Source organism: Bos mutus, chromosome X (genome assembly GCF_027580195.1).
Source record: "Bos mutus isolate GX-2022 chromosome X, NWIPB_WYAK_1.1, whole genome shotgun sequence".
NCBI classification, from domain to species: Eukaryota; Metazoa; Chordata; class Mammalia; order Artiodactyla; family Bovidae; genus Bos; species Bos mutus.
Window position 1 is genome coordinate 127,801,036 of NC_091646.1, and position 19,035 is coordinate 127,820,070.

At 47.4% G+C, this 19,035-nt stretch overlaps 1 protein-coding gene across 3 annotated transcripts in view; it reads left to right on the forward strand.

The window, feature by feature from the left end:
* STS (steroid sulfatase) overlaps positions 1 to 19,035 on the forward strand; it is a 163,923-nt gene that overhangs the window by 9,591 nt on the left and 135,297 nt on the right. For 2 of the 3 annotated variants that reach the window (XM_070366315.1, XM_070366316.1), the window contains exon 2: positions 6,426 to 6,598. The exons of the other annotated variant lie outside the window; for it this stretch is intronic. In XM_070366315.1, the coding sequence (XP_070222416.1) occupies positions 6,582 to 6,598 (17 nt within the window). In that variant the 5' untranslated portion in view covers positions 6,426 to 6,581. The remainder of the gene's footprint in view (positions 1 to 6,425; positions 6,599 to 19,035) is intronic. 3 annotated transcript variants of the gene reach the window in all.

Consider the following 19,035-nt stretch of genomic DNA (forward strand, 5'->3'; position numbering starts at 1 on the left):
GCCCAGGAGAGTGAACAAGGCAGGGAAAACGTGACAGGCGTGAGCCCGCTCCTGCAGGCCTTTCAAGCAGGGAGTGTGTCATTAGGGGCAGGTGCCTGAAGCTAAGGTCGCTGACCCTGATGACTGGAAATGCAGGTTTTGCTGCAGACCTCTGGCCTCAGGGGCTGTGTGGGCTGATATGACACCAGGGGTGGCCCTTGGGGCAGGTGGCCCCAAGGCCTGGAGCACGCAGATAAGGGAAGCAGAGAAAGAAGTGGTGAGTTGAGGTTTGGGAACCCTGCAGAGACCACTTGCCTGTGTACCCCGAGTGCAGGGTTCCCCACCACCACCACCACCACCTCAGCACTGTACATATTTGGGGCAGGAAGGTCATTACGCACTGAATTGTGTGCCCCCAAATTCAATGTGGATGTCCTGGCTGAACGTCCGGGACCTCTAAATGTGGCTGTGTTTGGAGATCTTTAAAGAGGGGGCGATGAAGATAAAAGGAAGTCACTAGGGTGGGCCCTGATCCTGCAGGACCGGGGTCCTTATAAAAAGAGGAGGTCAGCACACAGACACACACGGGGGTGGGGGGACGGCCACGTCAGGGCACAGGGAGCAGACGGCCGTCGACACGCCCAGGAGAGAGGCCTCGGGAGGAACCCAGCCTGCCCGCACCTGGATCGGTAACTTCCAGCCTCCAGGACGGGGCGAGAACACACTCAAGTGTGTTACTTAGAAGCCGTCCAGCCTATGGTACTTTGTTATGGCCGCCCTGGCAAAATAATAGGATAATTTTTAGCAGCAGGAGGATTGTTTCTGGGCGCTGTAGGGTATGTAGCAGCCTTCCTTGTCTCCACCTGCTAAATGCCAGTAGCAAACACCTCCTGTATGTCTGGTTATCAGTCCATCCATCTATCAATCCTATAGATCCAGCCACTATCTGTCCACCCATCCATCCATCTGTCCATCCACGCTTCTGTTTGTCCACCCATCTATCCATCCATCCATCCTTCTATCTATCCACCTATCCTTCTATATATGTATCCATCCCTCTATGTACCCATCCATGTATCGATCCATCCATCTCCTATCTATGTATCCATCTATGCATTTATCTGTCCATCTATCCATCCTATCTCTCTGTCCATCCTTCATCCATCTACTCATCAATCCATCTTCTGTTTATCCGTTTATCTGTCCATCCAACCATCTGTGCGTGTATCAGTTGCTCAGTCGTGTCCGACTCCTTGGGACCCCATGGACAGTAGCCCACCAGGCTCCTCTGTGCAGGGGATCCTCCAGGCAAGAAGACTGGAGTGGGCTGCCATTTCTTCCTCCAGGGGATCTTCCCGACCCAGGGATTGAACTCGGGTCTCCTCCTGCCATCTAATCTGTCCATCCATCCTTCTATCTATCATCCACCTATATCCATACATCCATCTATCTGTCTATCCACCTATATTCTAACTATCCATCTATCCATTTATCTCTCTATCCACCTATCTGTATTTCTGTCTACGCATACACACATGCACACACATATAAGGAGTCCTATGTGCACGGGATCCCAGGAGCCTACTGAAACAAGAAGGCGGAGCTGCAGCTCAGAGGTTCTGCCCTGCATATGCAGTCAGCATCTTCATGTCCCTTGACTCCAAGAATCCTTGACCTGATTCAAAGAGCTCTCAGTCTGGGACTCAAGAGGCATTAGAGAAAAAAAATAAGAATGTGCTCCCCGTAGACCTGAAACATTTCACTGATTCCTTTTTACAAGACCTCCTGACAACAACACGCTCATTTTGCAACTTAGACAACGTGTCCTTCCACGCTTGTAAAACCCAGTTAAGTGTCCTGCTAATTAACCCTTTCCTTCGAGATGCCAGATAAGCAAGCTGACGGGAACTGGGCGAGGTCGCACAGCTCCTGGAGAGCTAGGGTCTGTCTGTCTGGTTGCCGGCTTGCTGGAGCCGTCTGTCTCGCCATCCGTCACCTCCCTCTGCCCCATCCTTGTCTTCGCGTGTCTGTGAGGCATGGGTTCCACTCAGCTGAGATTGGTGGCAGGGCAGACCGGAGCCCGGTGGTCCCTGCGGCTCCTGGCAGGTGGGCGCCTGTAGAGTCTGCTCTGCTCCAGCCATGGGGGGCTCACGAACCTTGCCCCCTGCTTCCTCCAGCCCAAGGAGAAGGGCTTCCACATCACGTTCAGCGTCAGGATGGGCCCACGCAGGGATTCTCCTGTGACAAGGCGGGGAAACTAAGAGCTCTGGTTTTAGGACTTTCCTGGTGGTCTGGTGGCTAAGAGTCCATGCTTGCAATGTAGGCGGGCCCGAGTTCCATCCCTGGTCAGGGAACTAGATCCCACAGGCAGCAGCTAAGAGTTCGCATGCCGTAGTGAGGATCCTGCATGCTGCAAGTAAGACTCAGAGCAGCCAAATAAATAAATAGAAATTTTTTAACAAAAAGGAATGCCTTTATCATCTACCTGAAGGCAAGATCTCCTTATTTACATATTCCATGTGATCTCTGAGCTCTACCCTAACACTTCAGAGCTGTGATTCTCCATTGTTTACATGGGCAGTTTGCTATGGCTATGTCTGAGCCCCGTACCTACACATCAGCAAGCTCAGGAGAAAGACCCCCTCTGCCACCACATCCTAGTGAGGCCTGGTAGATAGTAGGTGCTCAACTAAACATGCATGCATGCTCAGTCATGTCTGACTCCAGGTGACCCCATGGACTGTAACCCCACCAGGCTCCTCTGTCCATGGGATTCTCCAGGCAAGAATACTGGAGTGGATTGCCATTTCCTCCTCCAAGGGATCTTCCCGACCCAGGGATTGAACCCACATCTCTTGCATCTCTGGCATTGGCAGGCGGATTCTTGACCACTGAGCCTTCTTGGAAGCCCCCACTCAACTAAATATGCTATGTTAGTAAATACAGTCCTTTACTACAAAGAAAGAAGAAGCAAGCTCTGGCTTCCGTACATAGCTGGCGTGGCAGTAGGGACTATGGTTCCGCTCCCCTCCACCCACCCATTTGTGTCCAGCCCAGGAAGCTCTGGGAGGGATGCCTGATGTGGATGGCTGCATGTTCTGCTTGTGGTATTTTCCTCCTGGGTGCAGTTGGTATTTTTGCAGTAAGGTCATTTGTCTTGACCGTCTTTGCTATCAGACTACCACCCAGATGACCTGCCTGCCAGAGAGGGCTCCGTTTACTCCTCGCAGTGGTAGACAGCAGAAGTGGTCCACAGACCAGCAGCATCAGCACCATCTGGGATCTTGCCAAAAATGCAGACCCCCCAGGCCCCACCAAACCCACCTGAACCAATATCTGCATTTCACCCAGGCTTCCCAGGGGGTCTTGGCCACTGATCCCCTCAAATCCCGTGGTGCGTGTGGTGAGCAGATGCATGAGAATCTTGGCTTGTGATGATTTTATGAAGAAAACAGGAAATCAGTTGAGTCCAGGGAGAGTGGTGTCTTGCTTCTTCTCAAGGAACCGACAGGCAGAACTATCTATTTTTATATTGTCTGTGTTTTTGAGGTTTCTTCTGCTGTGGATTGTCAAAACCACATCCCTCATAGATGACTGATGAGAAAATCAAATGCATTCATGATTCTGTCTATGTGTGTATCCATCTCTCCATCTCTCTATCCATCTATCTATCCCTCTATCATATCTCTCTATCTACCTATCTATCCATCTGTCTATCCCTCTATCACATCTATCATCCATCCATCCATCCATCTCTCTATCCATCCATCCATATGTCTATCCATCTACCTATCCATCCGCCCATCCATCTATCTATCCATCCATCCATCCATCCATCTATGTATGCATCCATCCAGCCATCTCTCTATCCATCCATCCATCCATCCATACGTCTATCTATCCTTCATCCATCTATTCTCCATCCATACGTCCATCTATCCATCCATCCATCTATCTATCCATCCATCCATCCATTCATTCATAAATCCATCTATCCATCCATCCATATGTGCATCCATCATCCATCCATCCATCCATATGTCCATCCATCCATCCATCCAACCATCCATCATCCATCCATCCATTCATCCATCCATCCATATGTCCACCCATCTATCCATCCATCCATCCATATGTCCATCCATCTATCCATCCATCATCCATCCGTCCATCCATCCATCCATCTATCCATCCATCCATCCATATGTCCATCCATCCATCCATCCATCCATCATCCATCCATCCATCCATCTGTATGTCCATCCATCTATCCATCCATCCATCCATACATACATACATCATCCATCCATCCATCCATCCATATGTCCATCCATCTATCTATCCATCAATCCCATCTATCCATCCTGTCCATGTCTTTCTCCACATCCATTGATCTATCTATCCATCCATCCATCTATGTCTGTCTGCGTATCTATCCATCTGTCAATTCTATCATATCTATCTGTCTGTTTGTCATCCATGAATCCATCCACCTGTGTCTGTCTATCTAACTCTGTATCCATCCATCCCTCTATCCTTGTATCTATCTGTCCAATCTATCTATCCATCTGTCTATTGCTCTGTCTTATCTATCTATCCATCCATCCATCCATGTCTGTCTGTCCATCCATCCATCTATGTCTGTCTATCTGTCCATCCATCCATCCCTCCCTCCCTCCCTCCCTCTATCTATCCTGGAGACCACCAGCAAAAAAAAAAAATATACTATTTGAAAAAAAGGAAAACGAAAGTCCCCAAAATAAACCAAATGAAGAAACATTTGGTTTTTTTCCATCTGCCATTTGAATGTTAACCCATAATAGCAGCAGCACAGTGTCCGACTAAGCAACTCTTAGCCCAGCCTTGCCCAGAGAAGCAGGTTTTGTCCTATTTAGCCTAACCAAGCAAACCACAGTGAAGCAGACAGCAGAAAGACAGCAGCGGAAAGCAGGCTGCTGGTCGCCTCCTCTCCTTCCCTAAGATAACACAAGCCTGGAAAAAGTAGGGCAGCTTGTATGGTCCATCCGAAATCCACAAACCCCTTGTCCACTCACAATGATTCAGGTCCAGGATACACTTCTCTCATTTTTTTTTTTTCTTTAAACCTAGCATTTCCCAAACACATCACACACTCCCTTTAACAAGAAAGTAACCTCTGTTAACTTCCCATTGAGTTGCATCTCTGTTGCCTCCCCAGCCCTGCACCAAGAATATGCTTTTAGAAGTGCCAGACTACTGGTGTGCTTGGGGTCCACTGAGACCTTCCAGCTCTCTTGACTAGATTGTCCTAAAGCAATCATTGAGAATGAACTTAGCATCCTGGCAAGTCACTGTGGTACCCAGAGCATTAAAGTAAGCATAAATTTGCATAGTAAATTGTACAGACAGAGAACCTGAAGTAGCTCAAAGGGTAAAGAGTTTAACAATCATGAAAATGGGATGTGTGTGTATATATAGACATGCACACACATTTATGTGATATATGTAAGGAATCGAGTTGTGTGTGTGACTTTAGGAAACTTGAGGCATTGTGTTTACATAAAATTTAAACTTACAGAGACACACATTCCTCTGTGTTATCAGTTCAGTTCAGTCGCTCAGTCGTGTCTGACTCTCTGCAGCCCCATGCACGCCAGGCTTCCCTGTCCATCACCAACTCCTAGAGTTTACTCAAACTCATGTCCATTGAGTCGGTGATGCCATCCAACCATCTCATCCTCTGTCGTCCACTTCTCCTCCTGCCCTCAATCTTTCCCAGCATCAGGGTCTTTTCCAGTGAGTCAGTTCTTCACATCAGGTGGCCAAAGTATTAGAGCTTTAGCTTCAGCATCAGTCCTTCCAATGAATAATTATGCATGGATGTGAGTATAAGAAAAGCAAGAGGAAAGATCAGGCATATCACATACACATACTGAATTTGTATATGTGCAAACATCATATTATTGATAGATAGACTTGTGTGTTGCCGTAAGAAGTTTAGGTTGTGGGCTTCCCCATTGGCTCCGTGGTAAAGAATCCAAGGGCCAATGCAAGAGACATGGGTTCCAGCCCTGGTTCAGAAAGATCCCACGTGCCCCTGGGTAACTCAGCCCATGTGCCACTGAGCCTGTGTTCTAGACCCCGGGAGCCACAACTTCTGAAGCCCGTGAATGCTAGAGTCTAGGCTTTACAATAAGGGAAACCACCTCAATGAGCAGCCCACACCCCGCAAATAGAGAGCAGACCCTGCTCAACACAACCAGAGAAAAGCCAGAGTAGCAATGAAGACCCAGCACAGCCAAAAAAAGAAAAGAAAAAGAAATGTAGATGAAAACTCCTTCTGTAAAATTTGGTGTATGTGTCATACAAAGGGTAAAGAGAATTGTTCAAGCTTCAGAGTTGTGTAGTAGGTTCAGTGGACGGGATGGATTAAACAGTTACACTACATGTATTTTGTTCCTTTGCAGACACATTTCAATCAAATATGTTTGTGGGCACCCAGCCAGTATATGAATGGATAAAGAAGAACGTTTAAAAAAGCATCTATTCCAGCCCTGTCTCCCCTGAAAGAACCTCCGTGGCGATCAATCCTGGTGACCCTCTCCCCTCTTGGAGTCACCGGAATGCCACAAAAAGGAAGGTAATTTACTGGGACTCTATTTGGGGTTTGATAATAAAGGCATAATACCTTCAAGTCCCCGAAAGCAGTATATCAAAGACAAGACTGTGATTAGCCCAGCTTGTGAAGAAACGGGTTGTGCTTGATAATTAAAAACCATAAATAACCAAAAACAGCAACCTTGAAATGACTCAGATTTTTTTGTCTCCCTCTGTTGTTCAGCTCTGGTTCATGTTATGTGTGGCCCCAGAGGACTGAGTCAGTGAATGGGGTCCACGTGTGTTCTGCTCTTTGCTGCCAGAGAACCTCCCTTTAGCCTCCATGGAGAGTCTCAACACGTAGCTCAGTTGGTAAAGAAACTGCCTGCAATGCAGAAGACCCGGGTTCAATCCGTGGATCAGGAAGATCCCCTGGAGAAGGAAATGGCAACCCACTCCAGTATTCTTGCCTGCAGAATCCCATGGATAGAGGAGCCTGGCAGGCTACGGTCCATGGGGCTGCAAAGAGTTAGACATGACTTAGAGATGTAACAGCGGTTGTCATATTCTAGCATTTCTGGGCTTCATGTTTATTTTCTTATTTTTTACTGTATTAGAGTCGATTTACAGGGTGGTGTCAATTTCTGCCCTACGGCACGGCAATTCAGTTACACATATGTATGAAAAAAAAAAAGTGAAAGTGTTAGTCATGTCCGACTCTTTGAAGCCCCGATGGACCCAGACTCCTCTGTCTGTGGCATTCTCCAGACAGGAATACTGGAGTGGGTTGCCATTTCCTTCTCCAGGGGATCTTCCCGACCCAGGGATCGAACCCGCATCTCCTGCATTGCAGGTGGATTCTATGCTGTCTGAGCCACCAAGGCGGCCGTCCATTGTTTTTTTTTTTTAATATTCTTCTCCGTTATGATTCATCCCAGGATATCAAATAGAGTTCCATGTGCAATACAGTGGGATCTTGTTGTGTACTCAACCTGTGTATAATTGTAAGCATTTCTGGGTTTCATTTTTTTTATTATATTTTTTTAACGAAGTAGAGCTGATTTCCAGTGTTGTGTTAACTTCTGCTGTACAACGAAGTGATGCAGTTATACGTATATGTTCTTTTTCGTATTCTTTTTCCACTATGCCTTATCACAGGATACTGAACAGCGTTCCCTGGTCTATACGGTAGCATCTTGCTGTTTATTCCTCCTGTATATAATAGTTAGCATTTCCGGGCTTTATTTTTATACCTTTTACTGAAGTTTACTTGATTTACAGTGTGGTGTTAATCTCTGCTGTACAGCAAAGTGACTCAGTTAGACATATATATATATATATATATATACTTTCCATCCTCTCTTTTTTTATTAATTTAATTTATTTTTTTATTGAAGGATAATTGCTTTACAGAATTTTGCTGTTTTCTGTCAAACCTCCACATGAATCAGCCATAGGTATACATATGTCCCCTCCCTTTTGAACCTCCCTCCCCATCTACCTCCAGAGAAGGCAATGGCACCCCAGTATTCTTGCCTGAAAAATCCCATGGACGGAGGAGCCTGGTAGGCTGCAGTCCATGGGGTCACAAAGAGTCGGACACAACTGAGCGACTTCACTTTCCCATCTCCCTCCTCACCCCCAGGTTGATACAGAGCCCCTGTTTGAGTTTCCTGAGACATTTAGCAACTTCCCGTTGGCTATCTGTTTTAAATATGGTAACGTAAGTTTCCATGTTACTCTCTCCATACATCTCACCCTCTCCTCCCTTCTCCCCGTGTCCACAAGTCTGTTGTCTATATCTGTTTCTCCATTCAATTCAGTTCAGTTGTTCAGTCGTGTCCGACTCTTTGCAACCCTATGGACCACAGCACGCCAGGCCTCCCTGTCCATCACCAACTCCCGGAGTTTACTCAAACTCATATCCATTGAGTCGGGGATGCCATCCAACCATCTCATCCTCTGTCGTCCCCTTCTCCTCCCACCCTCAGTCTTTCCCAGCATCAGGGTCTTGGTTTCTCTATTGCTGCCCTGTAATTCTCCTTTCTCTTTTATCACAGGGTATTGAAAAGAGTTCCCTGTGCTCTGTAGAGGTCCAACTGTAGAAGGAGCTTGTTGTTTATCCCTTCTATATGTATACTCGTTCAGGTTTCTGGACTTTACTTTTATACATGTCAATGAAGTATCCTTGACTTGCAGTGTTGTGTTAATCTCTGCTGTACAGCAAGGTGACTCAGTTAGACCAGTGTATTCTTCTCCCACTCTCTCGTATCACAGGGCCTTGTTGTTTATTCCTTCTCTATGTACTAGTGAACATTCCTGGGCTTTTGGAGGTGGCGGTGGCTTGCTGGAGAGTAGCTGAGCCCATCCTGAAATTCACAGCAGGACCCGTACCCCGGGAATGTGCCCACTTGGTCCCATGCATACAGAGAGAATAGACGCTGATTGCAGATGATCATAAGGCAGCCGCCCAGTGGATCCTGAGCTTCCAGGCCCCCGTGCGGCTCAAGAGAGGAGCCTCCCACAAGTGTCCGGTCGCCCTCGTCCCAGCTGCCTGATTTGCCCTGAGATGTCAGTCCCCCCACTCAACACCCTCAGGGCCAAGCCTCAGTTCAGTCTTGGAGAATGAGTCTCCACTTGCCAGTCTTGGACTGACTGCCCTCCGCTGGGATTCTCCACCAGCTGTTTGTCCGTTGGACTCTTCTGCAGAGTCCCAAGCCAGAAGGCATGTCCAGTTTTAGCTTGAGGGTTCCCTTGGTGACCAGTGTAGTGAGACAGGTGTCGAACACTCTCCAAGGGTTTCCGTTCTGCAGGGGTCAGGGAGTGAGGGGGCGGCAGTTGGAGGGTGCCTGGCATGTGGGATCTTAGTTCCCCGACTGGGGATCGAACTCGCATCCCTTGCCTTTGGGACATGGAGCGGACTCCTGGACCACCAGGGCATTCCCTGCAAGGGTGAATAACACAAAGCCTCTGCTCTTCCTGACCTCAGAGTGCAGTGGCTTACATAGCTCAGGTGCAGTCTTTTAACTTGAGTCTCTAAAACTGGCCCAAGGGTCAGTTGCTCAGTCGTGTCTGACTCTCTGTGACCCCATGGACCATAGCCCACCAGGCTCCTCTGTCCATGGGAATTCTCCAGGCAAGAATCCTGGAGTGGGAAGAGTGGATCTTCCAGACCCCGGGATTATACCCAGGTCTCCTCCATTAGCAGGCAGATTCTTTATTGTCTGAGCTAGCAGGGAAGCCCCTCCCCCCAAAAAAACTGGCCCCAAAGGAGCCTCGATTTACGTTCCATGCACTGCACCCTGCTTCTCTATCTGGTGAGGAACCTTGCCTTGAATGCAGGACAAAAGCCAACCACTGCTCCGGGCTCGTCACATGATTAGCCTGGGGCCTGACTTCAAGTCTGCCTTCCCTTCAGTAAGATAAATCCTTGGGACGCGGAGGGAATGTTTATGATAGCAGGGTAGTAAGGGCTCAGAGGGTAAAGTGTCTGCCTGCAATGCGGGAGACCTGGGTTTGATCCCTGGGTCGGGAAAATCCCCTGGAGAAGGAAATGGCAACCTACTCCAGTATTCTTGCCTGGAGAATCCCATGGACGGGGGAGCCTGGCGGGCTACAGTACATGGGGTCGCAAAGAGTCAGACACGACTGAGCAACTTCACTCACAAGGGCTGGCTGAGGGGCAAAAAAAAAAAAAAAATTAAGTCCTGGAGGAATAGTTAATGCAGGCAGCCGAAACCTCCATGGGCTCTGTGTTCTGGCAGCAGGAACAGAAAACAAGAGCATAGCTATTGTAAACAGGGCTGCGATGAACACTGGGGTACGCGTGTCTCTTTCAGTTCTGCTCTCCTCACTGTGTATGCCCCGCAGTGGGACTGCTGGGTCGTACACCCATGGCTGATTCCTGTCGATGTAGGGCAGAAACCACCACAATGTTGTAAACTAATTAGCCTCCACTGAAAATAAAGAGATGGCAAGAGTGAATGTCGACATTCTAGGAATCAGCGAACTGAAATGGCCTGGAATGGGTGAATTTAACTCAGATGACCATTGTATCTACTACTGCGGGCAGGAATCCCTCAGAAGAAACGGAGTAGCCATCATGGTCAACAAAAGAGTCCGAAATGCAGTACTTGGATGCAATCTCAAAAACGACAGAATGATCTCTGTTCTTTTCCAAGGCAAACCATTCAATATCACAGTAATCCAAGTCTATGCCCCAACCAGTAATGGTGAAGAAGCTGAAGTTGAACGGTTCTATGAAGACCTACAAGACCTTTTAGAACTAACACTCAAAAAAGATGTCCTTTTCATTATAGGGGACTGGAATGCAAAAGTAGGAAGTTAAGAAACACCTGGAGTAACAGGCAAATTTGGCCTTGGAATACGGAATGAAGCAGGGCAAAGACTGATAGAGTTTTGCCAACAGAATGCATTGGTCATAACAAACACCCTCTTCCAACAACACAAGAGAAGACTCTACACATGGACATCACCAGATGGTCAACACCGAAATCAGATTGATTATATTCTTTGCAGCCAAAGATGGAGAAGCTCTATACCGTCAGTAAAAACAAGACCAGGAGCTGACCATGGTTCAGACCATGAACTCCTTATTGCCAAATTCAGACTTAAATTGAAGAAAGTAGGGAAAACCACTAGACCATTCAGGTATGACCTAAATCAAATCCCTTATGATTATACAGTGGAAGTGAGAAATAGATTTAAGGGCCTAGATCTGATAGATAGAGTGCCTGATGAACTATGGAATGAGGTTCGTGACATTGTACAGGAGACAGGGATCAATACCATCCCCATGGAAAAGAAATGCAAAAAAGCAAAATGGCTGTCTGGGGAGGCCTTCCAAATAGCTGTGAAAAGAAGAGAAGCGAAAAGCAAAGGAGAAAAGGAAAGATATAAACATCTGAATGCAGAGTTCCAAAGAATAGCAAGAAGAGATAAGAAAGCCTTCTTCAGTGATCAATGCAAAGAAATAGAGGAAAACAATAGAATGGGAAAGACTAGAGATCTCTTCAAGAAAATAAGAGATACCAAAGGAACATTTCATGCAAAGATGGGCTTGATAAAGGACAGAAATGGTATGGACCTAACAGAAGCAGAAGATATTAAGAAGAGATGGCAAAAATACACAGAAGAACTGTACAAAAAAGATCTTCACGACCAAGATAATCACGATGGTGTGATCACTCACCTAGAGCCAGACATCCTGGAATGTGAAGTCCAGTGGGCCTTAGAAAGCATCACTATGAACAAAGCTAGTGGAGGTGATGGAATTCCAGTTGAGCTATTCCAAATCCTGAAATATGATGCTGTGAAAGTGCTGCACTCAATATGCCAGCAAATTTGGACAACTCAGCAGTGGTCACAGGACTGGAAAAGGACAGTTTGCATTCCAATCCCAAAGAAAGACAATGCCAAAGAATGCTCAAACTACCACACAATTGCACTCATCTCACACGCTAGTAAAGTAATGCTCAAAATTCTCCAAGCCAGGCTTCAGCAATATGTGAACCGTGAACTTCTTGATGTTCAAGCTGGTTTTAGAAAAGGCAGAGCAACCAGAGATCAAATTGCTAACATCTGCTGGATCATGGAAAAAGCAAGAGAGTTCCAGAAAAACATCTATTTCTGCTTTATTGACTATGCCAAAGCCTTTGACTGTGTGGATCACAATAAACTGTGGAAAATTCTGAAAGAGATGGGAATACCAGACCACCTGATCTGCCTCTTGAGAAATCTGTATGCAGGTCAGGAAGCAACAGTTAGAACTGGACATGGAACAACAGACTGGTTCCAAATAGGAAAAGGAATTCGTCAAGGCTGTATACCGTCACCCTGCTTATTTAACTTCTATGCAGAGTACATCATGAGAAACACTGGACTGGAAGAAACACAAACTGGAATCAAGATTGCCGGGAGAAATATCAATAATCTCAGATATGAAGATGACACCACCCTTATGGCAGAAAGTGAAGAGGAACTCAAAAGCCTCTTGATGAAAGTGAAAGAGGAGAGTGAAAAAGTTGGCTTAAAGCTCAACATTCAGAAAATGAAGATCATGGCATCCGGTCCCATCACTTCATGGGAAGTAGATGGGAAACAGTGGAACAGTGTCAGACTTTATTTTTCTGGGCTCCAAAATCACTGCAGATGGTGACTGCAGCCATGAAATTAAAAGACGCTTACTCCTTGGAAGGAAAGTTATGACCAACCTAGATAGCATATTCAAAAGCAGAGACATTACTTTGTTAACAAAGGTCCGTCTAGTCGAGGCTATGGTTTTTCCTGTGGTCATGTATGGATGTGAGAGTTGGACTGTGAAGAAGGCTGAGTGCCGAAGAATTGATGCTTTTGAACTGTGGTATTGGAGAAGACTCTTGAGAGTCCCTTGGACTGCAAGGAGATCCAACCAGTCCATTCTGAAGGAGATCAGCCCTGGGATTTCTTTGGAAGGAATGATGCTAAAGCTGAAACTCCAGTACTTTGGCCACCTCATGCAAAGAGTTGACTCATTGGAAAAGACTCTGATGCTGGGAGGGACTGTGGGCAAGAGGAGAAGGGGACGCAGAGGATGAGATGGTTGGATGGCATCACTGACTCGATGGACATGAGTCTGAGTGAACTCCAGGAGTTGGTGATGGACAGGGAGGCCTGGCGTGCTGCGATTCATGGGGTCGCAAAGAGTCAGACACGATTGAGCGACTGATCTGATCTGATCTGATCTGAAAATAAATAAATAAAATTTTTTTTTAAAAGGCAAGACAACAGCTTTCTTTGGGATTAGAATCCTGCCTCTCCTGGAGTGTTTTTCCAGTAGTCATGTCTGAATGTGAGAGTTGGACTGTAAAGAAAGCTGAGCACCAAAGAATTGATGCTTTTGAGCTGTGTTGGAGACGACTCTTTAGAGTCTGTTGGACTGCAAAGAGATCCAACTAGTCCATCCTAAAGGAAATCAGTCCTGAATATACATTGGAAGGATTGATGTTGAAGCTGAAACTCCAATATTTTGGTCACCAAATGTGAAGAACTGACTCACTGGAAAAGACCCTGATGCCGAGAAAGATTGAAGGCAGGAGAAGGGGATGACAGAGGATGAGATGGTTGGATGGCATCACCAACTCAATGAACATGAGTTTGAGCAAGCTCCGGTAGTTGGTGATGGACAGGGAGGCCTGGCATCCTGAAGTCCATGGGGTCACAAAGAGTCAGACGTGACCAAGTGACTGAACTGAACTGACTCTCCTAGTGTGTATGAGAATGGGAGTGAGTCTTCTTGCTTCACTCCTGCCCTGTGAGGACTCAGAGAGGCCCCTTAGAGAGGGTGAGACCTCAGGCTGAAGATCTGGGACCCTGAGGAGCTGATCCCTGCCTGAGGGACCAGGCAGGGTGGTATGCCCGTAAAACCTGGATTGGCCTGGGTGCTTGGAGATGCTGACCTTGGGTGACTCGTGGTGACGGGCAGAGCCAAGGTCTTGCAGCCATTGGGATTTCTGCTCCTGGGGGTGGGAGAGACTCCAGCTGAGAGGGAACCACCCCTCAGGCTCTGGAGTTGCCCCTGGGAAGGAAATCTGCTGGGACAGGTCCCAGGAACTTGTCCCAAGGCGCTGCTGAGGGCGGGTCAGCTTCCAGAGGCCCGGAGCCATCTCTGGGCAGTAGGGGTCGTAGGGGTGTGGTCTGTCCTTTGACCTTGTCCCTTTGTATTCCTTCCTGGAAGAGACCCAAGAGCAGCTAGAAGGGTAGGGAATGATCCATAAGGACACCAGAGGCTCCTTCTTCATTGTCTCCAAGTCTCCGGACCACTAAGACCACGCCTTAATGGACAGCTAACTGACTTACCCCGGAATTAAGCCAGGAGTTTTAGAATCTAAAGCCACTGGTACAGCAGTCTGCGACCACAAGCATCCCAGGGTGTGCTGGAATCGTGACCTCCACGCCAAGCTTTGAACCATCTCTCCGACGAGTAAGTTTTGTAGATATCCCCACCCCCACCCAACCCCAAGACCAGAGGTCACCTTTGGATCATGTCTGGGTCACGCCTGCGTGCATGCTAAGTCCATTCAGTCCTGTCTGACTGCGACTCCGTAGACAGTAGCCCACCAGGCTCCTCTATCCATGGGATTCTCCAGGCAAGAGATACTGGAGTGGGTTGCCATGCCCTCCTCCAGGGGATCTTCCCCACCCAGGGATGGAACCCACATCTCCTGCATTGCAAGCGGATTCTTGCCCACTGAGCCCCTGGAGAAGCTCCCCCCAGGTCATGCTTACTCAGGCTCAAGTCTTTTTGTTCAGGTTTCACCTTACTATCATCCCTGGGTTTCCATAAAGAATGGGAAATGTGTCAGCAGCCGCTGCATTATGTATTAATTATAGGAGAACCTGCCAAATGCCCGGGGCATGCAAAACAATTAAAACTAATGTTTTATTTATAAATGGGGAATCATGAAAACAAAGACGGAGTGAGTCTTCTTTTTTTTTTTTTAAACCTAAACAAAAGAAAATGATGACAGGAGGGGACTTGGTCAGAGAGACAGGGTGTGAACTTCCCTGGGGGTCCCGTGGCTAAGACTCCATGCTCCCAATGCAGGAGGCCTGGCTTCAATCCCTGGTCAGGGAACTACATCCCGCTAGACAGTGACTAAGGTGGATGCTCCCGTGTGTCTCAAGGAAGACTTGGCACAGCCAAATAAATAAAAGAGACAGGAGTGCTAAGTTGCTCCAGTCGTGTCTGACTCTTTGCGACCCCATGGGCTGCAGCCCGCCAGGCGTCTCTGTCCGTGGGACTCTCCAGGCAGGAATACTGGAGTGGGTTGCCATGCCCTCCTCCAGGGGATCTTCCCCACCCAGGGAAGCAACCTGAGTCTCCGGCATCTCCAGCACTGGCAGGCAGGTTCTTGCCCTCAGAGAGTCACAGGGGCGAGTTATCCTTTGATGGGTAGAGACGTCCCCCAGACGTGTGGGCAGGGGCATCCCGGGCTCACTTCCTCTCTGCTGTTTTGCACCCCGCCCACGAGACTGGGGGGGTGGGCGGGTGGGTGACCTGGCTCAGCGTCCTCGCCCAGAGTGGCGGTGAGAAATGCATTCCTCGGGGCTCTGTGTGCAGCTTGTGGGGGCGATGGGCAGGGAGGCGGGAATGGTTTCCTGCACACTGTGCTCAGAGCATGCGGTGTGCCCGCCCTCACCCGTCACCGCCCCCCCACTGGGGACCACCGTGTGATCAGTGGTCCCTGCACGTGCCCCCACCCCCCTGCCTTTCCACACGCCCCTTCCCCACTCACACCCCGGTGTGCCTGTCGGCCATGGGCCAGCCCTAGCGCACCTCCGAAGCGCTCTGCCTAAACATCCTCTGAGATGACCGTCATGTCCCTTTGATTCCTTCCTCCCCCGTGGCATGACAATTGAGGTCAGCAAGCCCAGCTCCCCTTCTGATTTATGCATGAGGCACTCAGCAGTCAGGGACAGACACGTGGAGAGATGCAGGCGTGGGCCCTAGGTAACTTTTTTATGAGAGATTCACCGGTTGTCCGGGGATGACTTTACAACCGGGTGATGGTTCCCTATAACTTCCCGGGGCCCTGCAGTGACTCTTCAGAAGCCAGGCAGGCAGAGGGCCCAGGGTGTCATCCTGTGTGGTCAGTCGGAGAAGCTGTGTGAGGTCCTGCGATCAAGTGCGGGCACCTTGTCTGTTTCACCGTGAATGGCTTGGTGAGTTGCATTCATTTTTTTTTTTCCCCTCTACTGCCAAGGGATTCAGATAAATGATAGTAAACGGCTCCTGGCAATAGGAACTTTAGCACAGAGCTTCAAAGGGCGGCGTCTACAGGTTCCTGTTTTGTTCCTTTTATAGGATAGTGAAATAGCCTACAGGTCACAACTTGATTAAATTAAGTCGAAGGGCTCCGTGTTGTTGTTCGGTTGCTAAATTGTCTCTGACTCTTTGTGACCCGTGGATGGCAGCACACCAGGCTCCTCTGTCTTCTACTGACTCCCGGAGTTTGCTCAAGCTCTTGTCCGCCGAGTCGGTGATGCTAACCATCTCGTCCTCTGCCGCCCCCTTCTCCTTTTGCCCTCAATCTTTCCCAGCATCAGGGTCTTTTTCAGTGAGTCGGCTCTTTGCATCAGGTGGCCGAAGGCTGAGACAGAGATTTCTGAACCATGCAGAAAAAGAAAGCGTTACCGTGCAAAGAAAAGACTTAGCTTTTCGAGAAACCTGCAAAGCCACCCACAGCCGTTTATCTGATATGTAGTCATTTGTTCGTTTGCTCTGAAACAAGGAGGTCTCGTATGAGAGGGAATCAATTGCCAGATAGTCTTTTGGTCTTTCTGGATGAAAGCCCAAAACACGAGTTTGGTAAAAGAAGTAGTGATGGGACGTCCTGGTGGTTCAGTGGTTGAGATTCCGTGCTTCCAAGGCAAGGGGAGTGAGTTCAATCCCTGGTCAGCGAACTAATAGTCCACGTATCTTTTGGCATGGACAAATAAATAATTTTTTAAAGTTAAAAAAAAAAAAAGAGTAGTGGAGAGCTCGGGAGGAAGAACTCTTAAGAGGAAGTGAGCAGAGAGGTGCATTTTCTGCTATAGCTTGTCTCAAGACAGAAATGTAAGCAATTAGCCTTGCCAACCATAATATCAGAACCATTGCTTCTGAGTTCGATACAAGGAATATGCATAAGACTCATGTGCCCTGAAACGGCTTCTGTGAAAGACTGATGTCATTCTCAGCTTGCTTTGGAAAAGCAACTGCTTGCTTTTTCCAAAACAATTTGGAGGCAGAATGAATAGCAGGTCCACTATTTTCTCCCCCCTCCGCTTTTTTTTTTTCCACTTTGCATCTGTGTTTTCTTTCTTAAATATATGGATAAGTCTGTCATGAACCACTTGAATCTGTGTCCTGAAAAATGGCAAAGAACCACGTTTCCTAACTGAGAGGCTTGCACATCGATCAATGCGTCCTCAGGACAGTTGTGTCTTGGGTTCTTTGTGGCTGCAATGGGTGTGTTTTTGGCTGTGCTGTTTATTATTCCAGGGTTTGGCTGTGTCGTCTGTCTTTATTAAAGGAGCTGGGTTAAACCGGGAATGCATTTGCAGTTCAGAAATCAACCATTTTATTCTGTGCATGTCTATCAAGTACAGAAAATCAGCATTTGGGACAATGTATCCTTTGCAGTGAATGCCACACCTAACCTACTTATTATGAACCAACCAAATATGTGATTTTTTTCTCCCAGCGATAGAGGCTAAGAAATGCATATAAACCCCATTCAGCCTGAGGCTTCATGTTTCTCTTATCAGCAAATAATCAGAATGAATTAAGATGTCCACTTCTTGCTTGCTCTTCTTCTTATCTGAGGGTCACATATTTTCTGTCTACCCCAGTTTTTTTCCTTTCTGCTGTCCCTTGCACACTGAATTGGAGGCACTGATAGAAATGATTGTCATCTAAGATGATGTCACTAAAAATGGTGAGGCTGTTTTCTGGAAAGATTCCTCTGTGTCATGGTTATTTGCCATCGGCACTGTGTGTGTTCACTAACCACGTAAGGATACCCGAGAGATTATTCCTGTGAATTGGTGTTTGCAGGGACATTCCTATTTGCCAACTGAGATATTGCCCCATATTCATTTATAATGAGATTGTAAGCGTAACAACTGATGCTATCAGGACTCAGAAGTGTAAAAGCTTTCAGACATAAAAGAAGAGAGAGAGAAAAATGTGTCCCTCTATTTGTATTTAAAGGGTAAACCGTATCTGTCAGGTATCCCTTAAAAGGTTGAATGAAACTGTCTTTATTGTTTTTCTTTCTCTGTTTTTTTCCTCTTTCTTTTTTTTTTTTTTTTTGTCAGTTATGTCCTATTCTTTCCCACCCCATGGACTTTAGCCTACGAGGCTCCTCTGCCCATGGAATTTTCCAGGCAAGAGTACTGGAGTGGGTTGCCATTTCCTTCTCCAGAAACTGTCTTTAAAAGATTATGGGTAGGCAGTGTTTCTGAAAACACTGTTTACAGTACCTAGGAAGAAGAAGTGAAGTTGCTCAGTCGTGTCTGACTCTTTGTGACCCCATGGACTGTATCCCACCAGGCTCCTCCATCCATGGGATTTTCCAGGCAAGAGTACTGAGGTGGGTTGCTATTTCCTTCTCCAGGGGATCTTCCCCACCCAGGGATTAAACCTGGGTCTAGGCGGACGCTTTACCGTCTGAGCCACCAGGGAAGTCACAGTAGCTAGGACATAGAAGCAACTTAGATGCCCATCGACAGATAGGTGGATAAACAAATCGTGGTACACATGCACAGCAGAATATTACTCAGCCATGAAAAGGAGCACATTTGAGTCAATTGTGATGAGGTAGATGAACCTAGAGCCTGTTATACAGAGTGAAGTAAGTCAGAAGGAGAAAAAGCAAATAATAGCACACGTATATGGAACTTAGAAAGATGGTACTGATGACCCTATTTGCATAG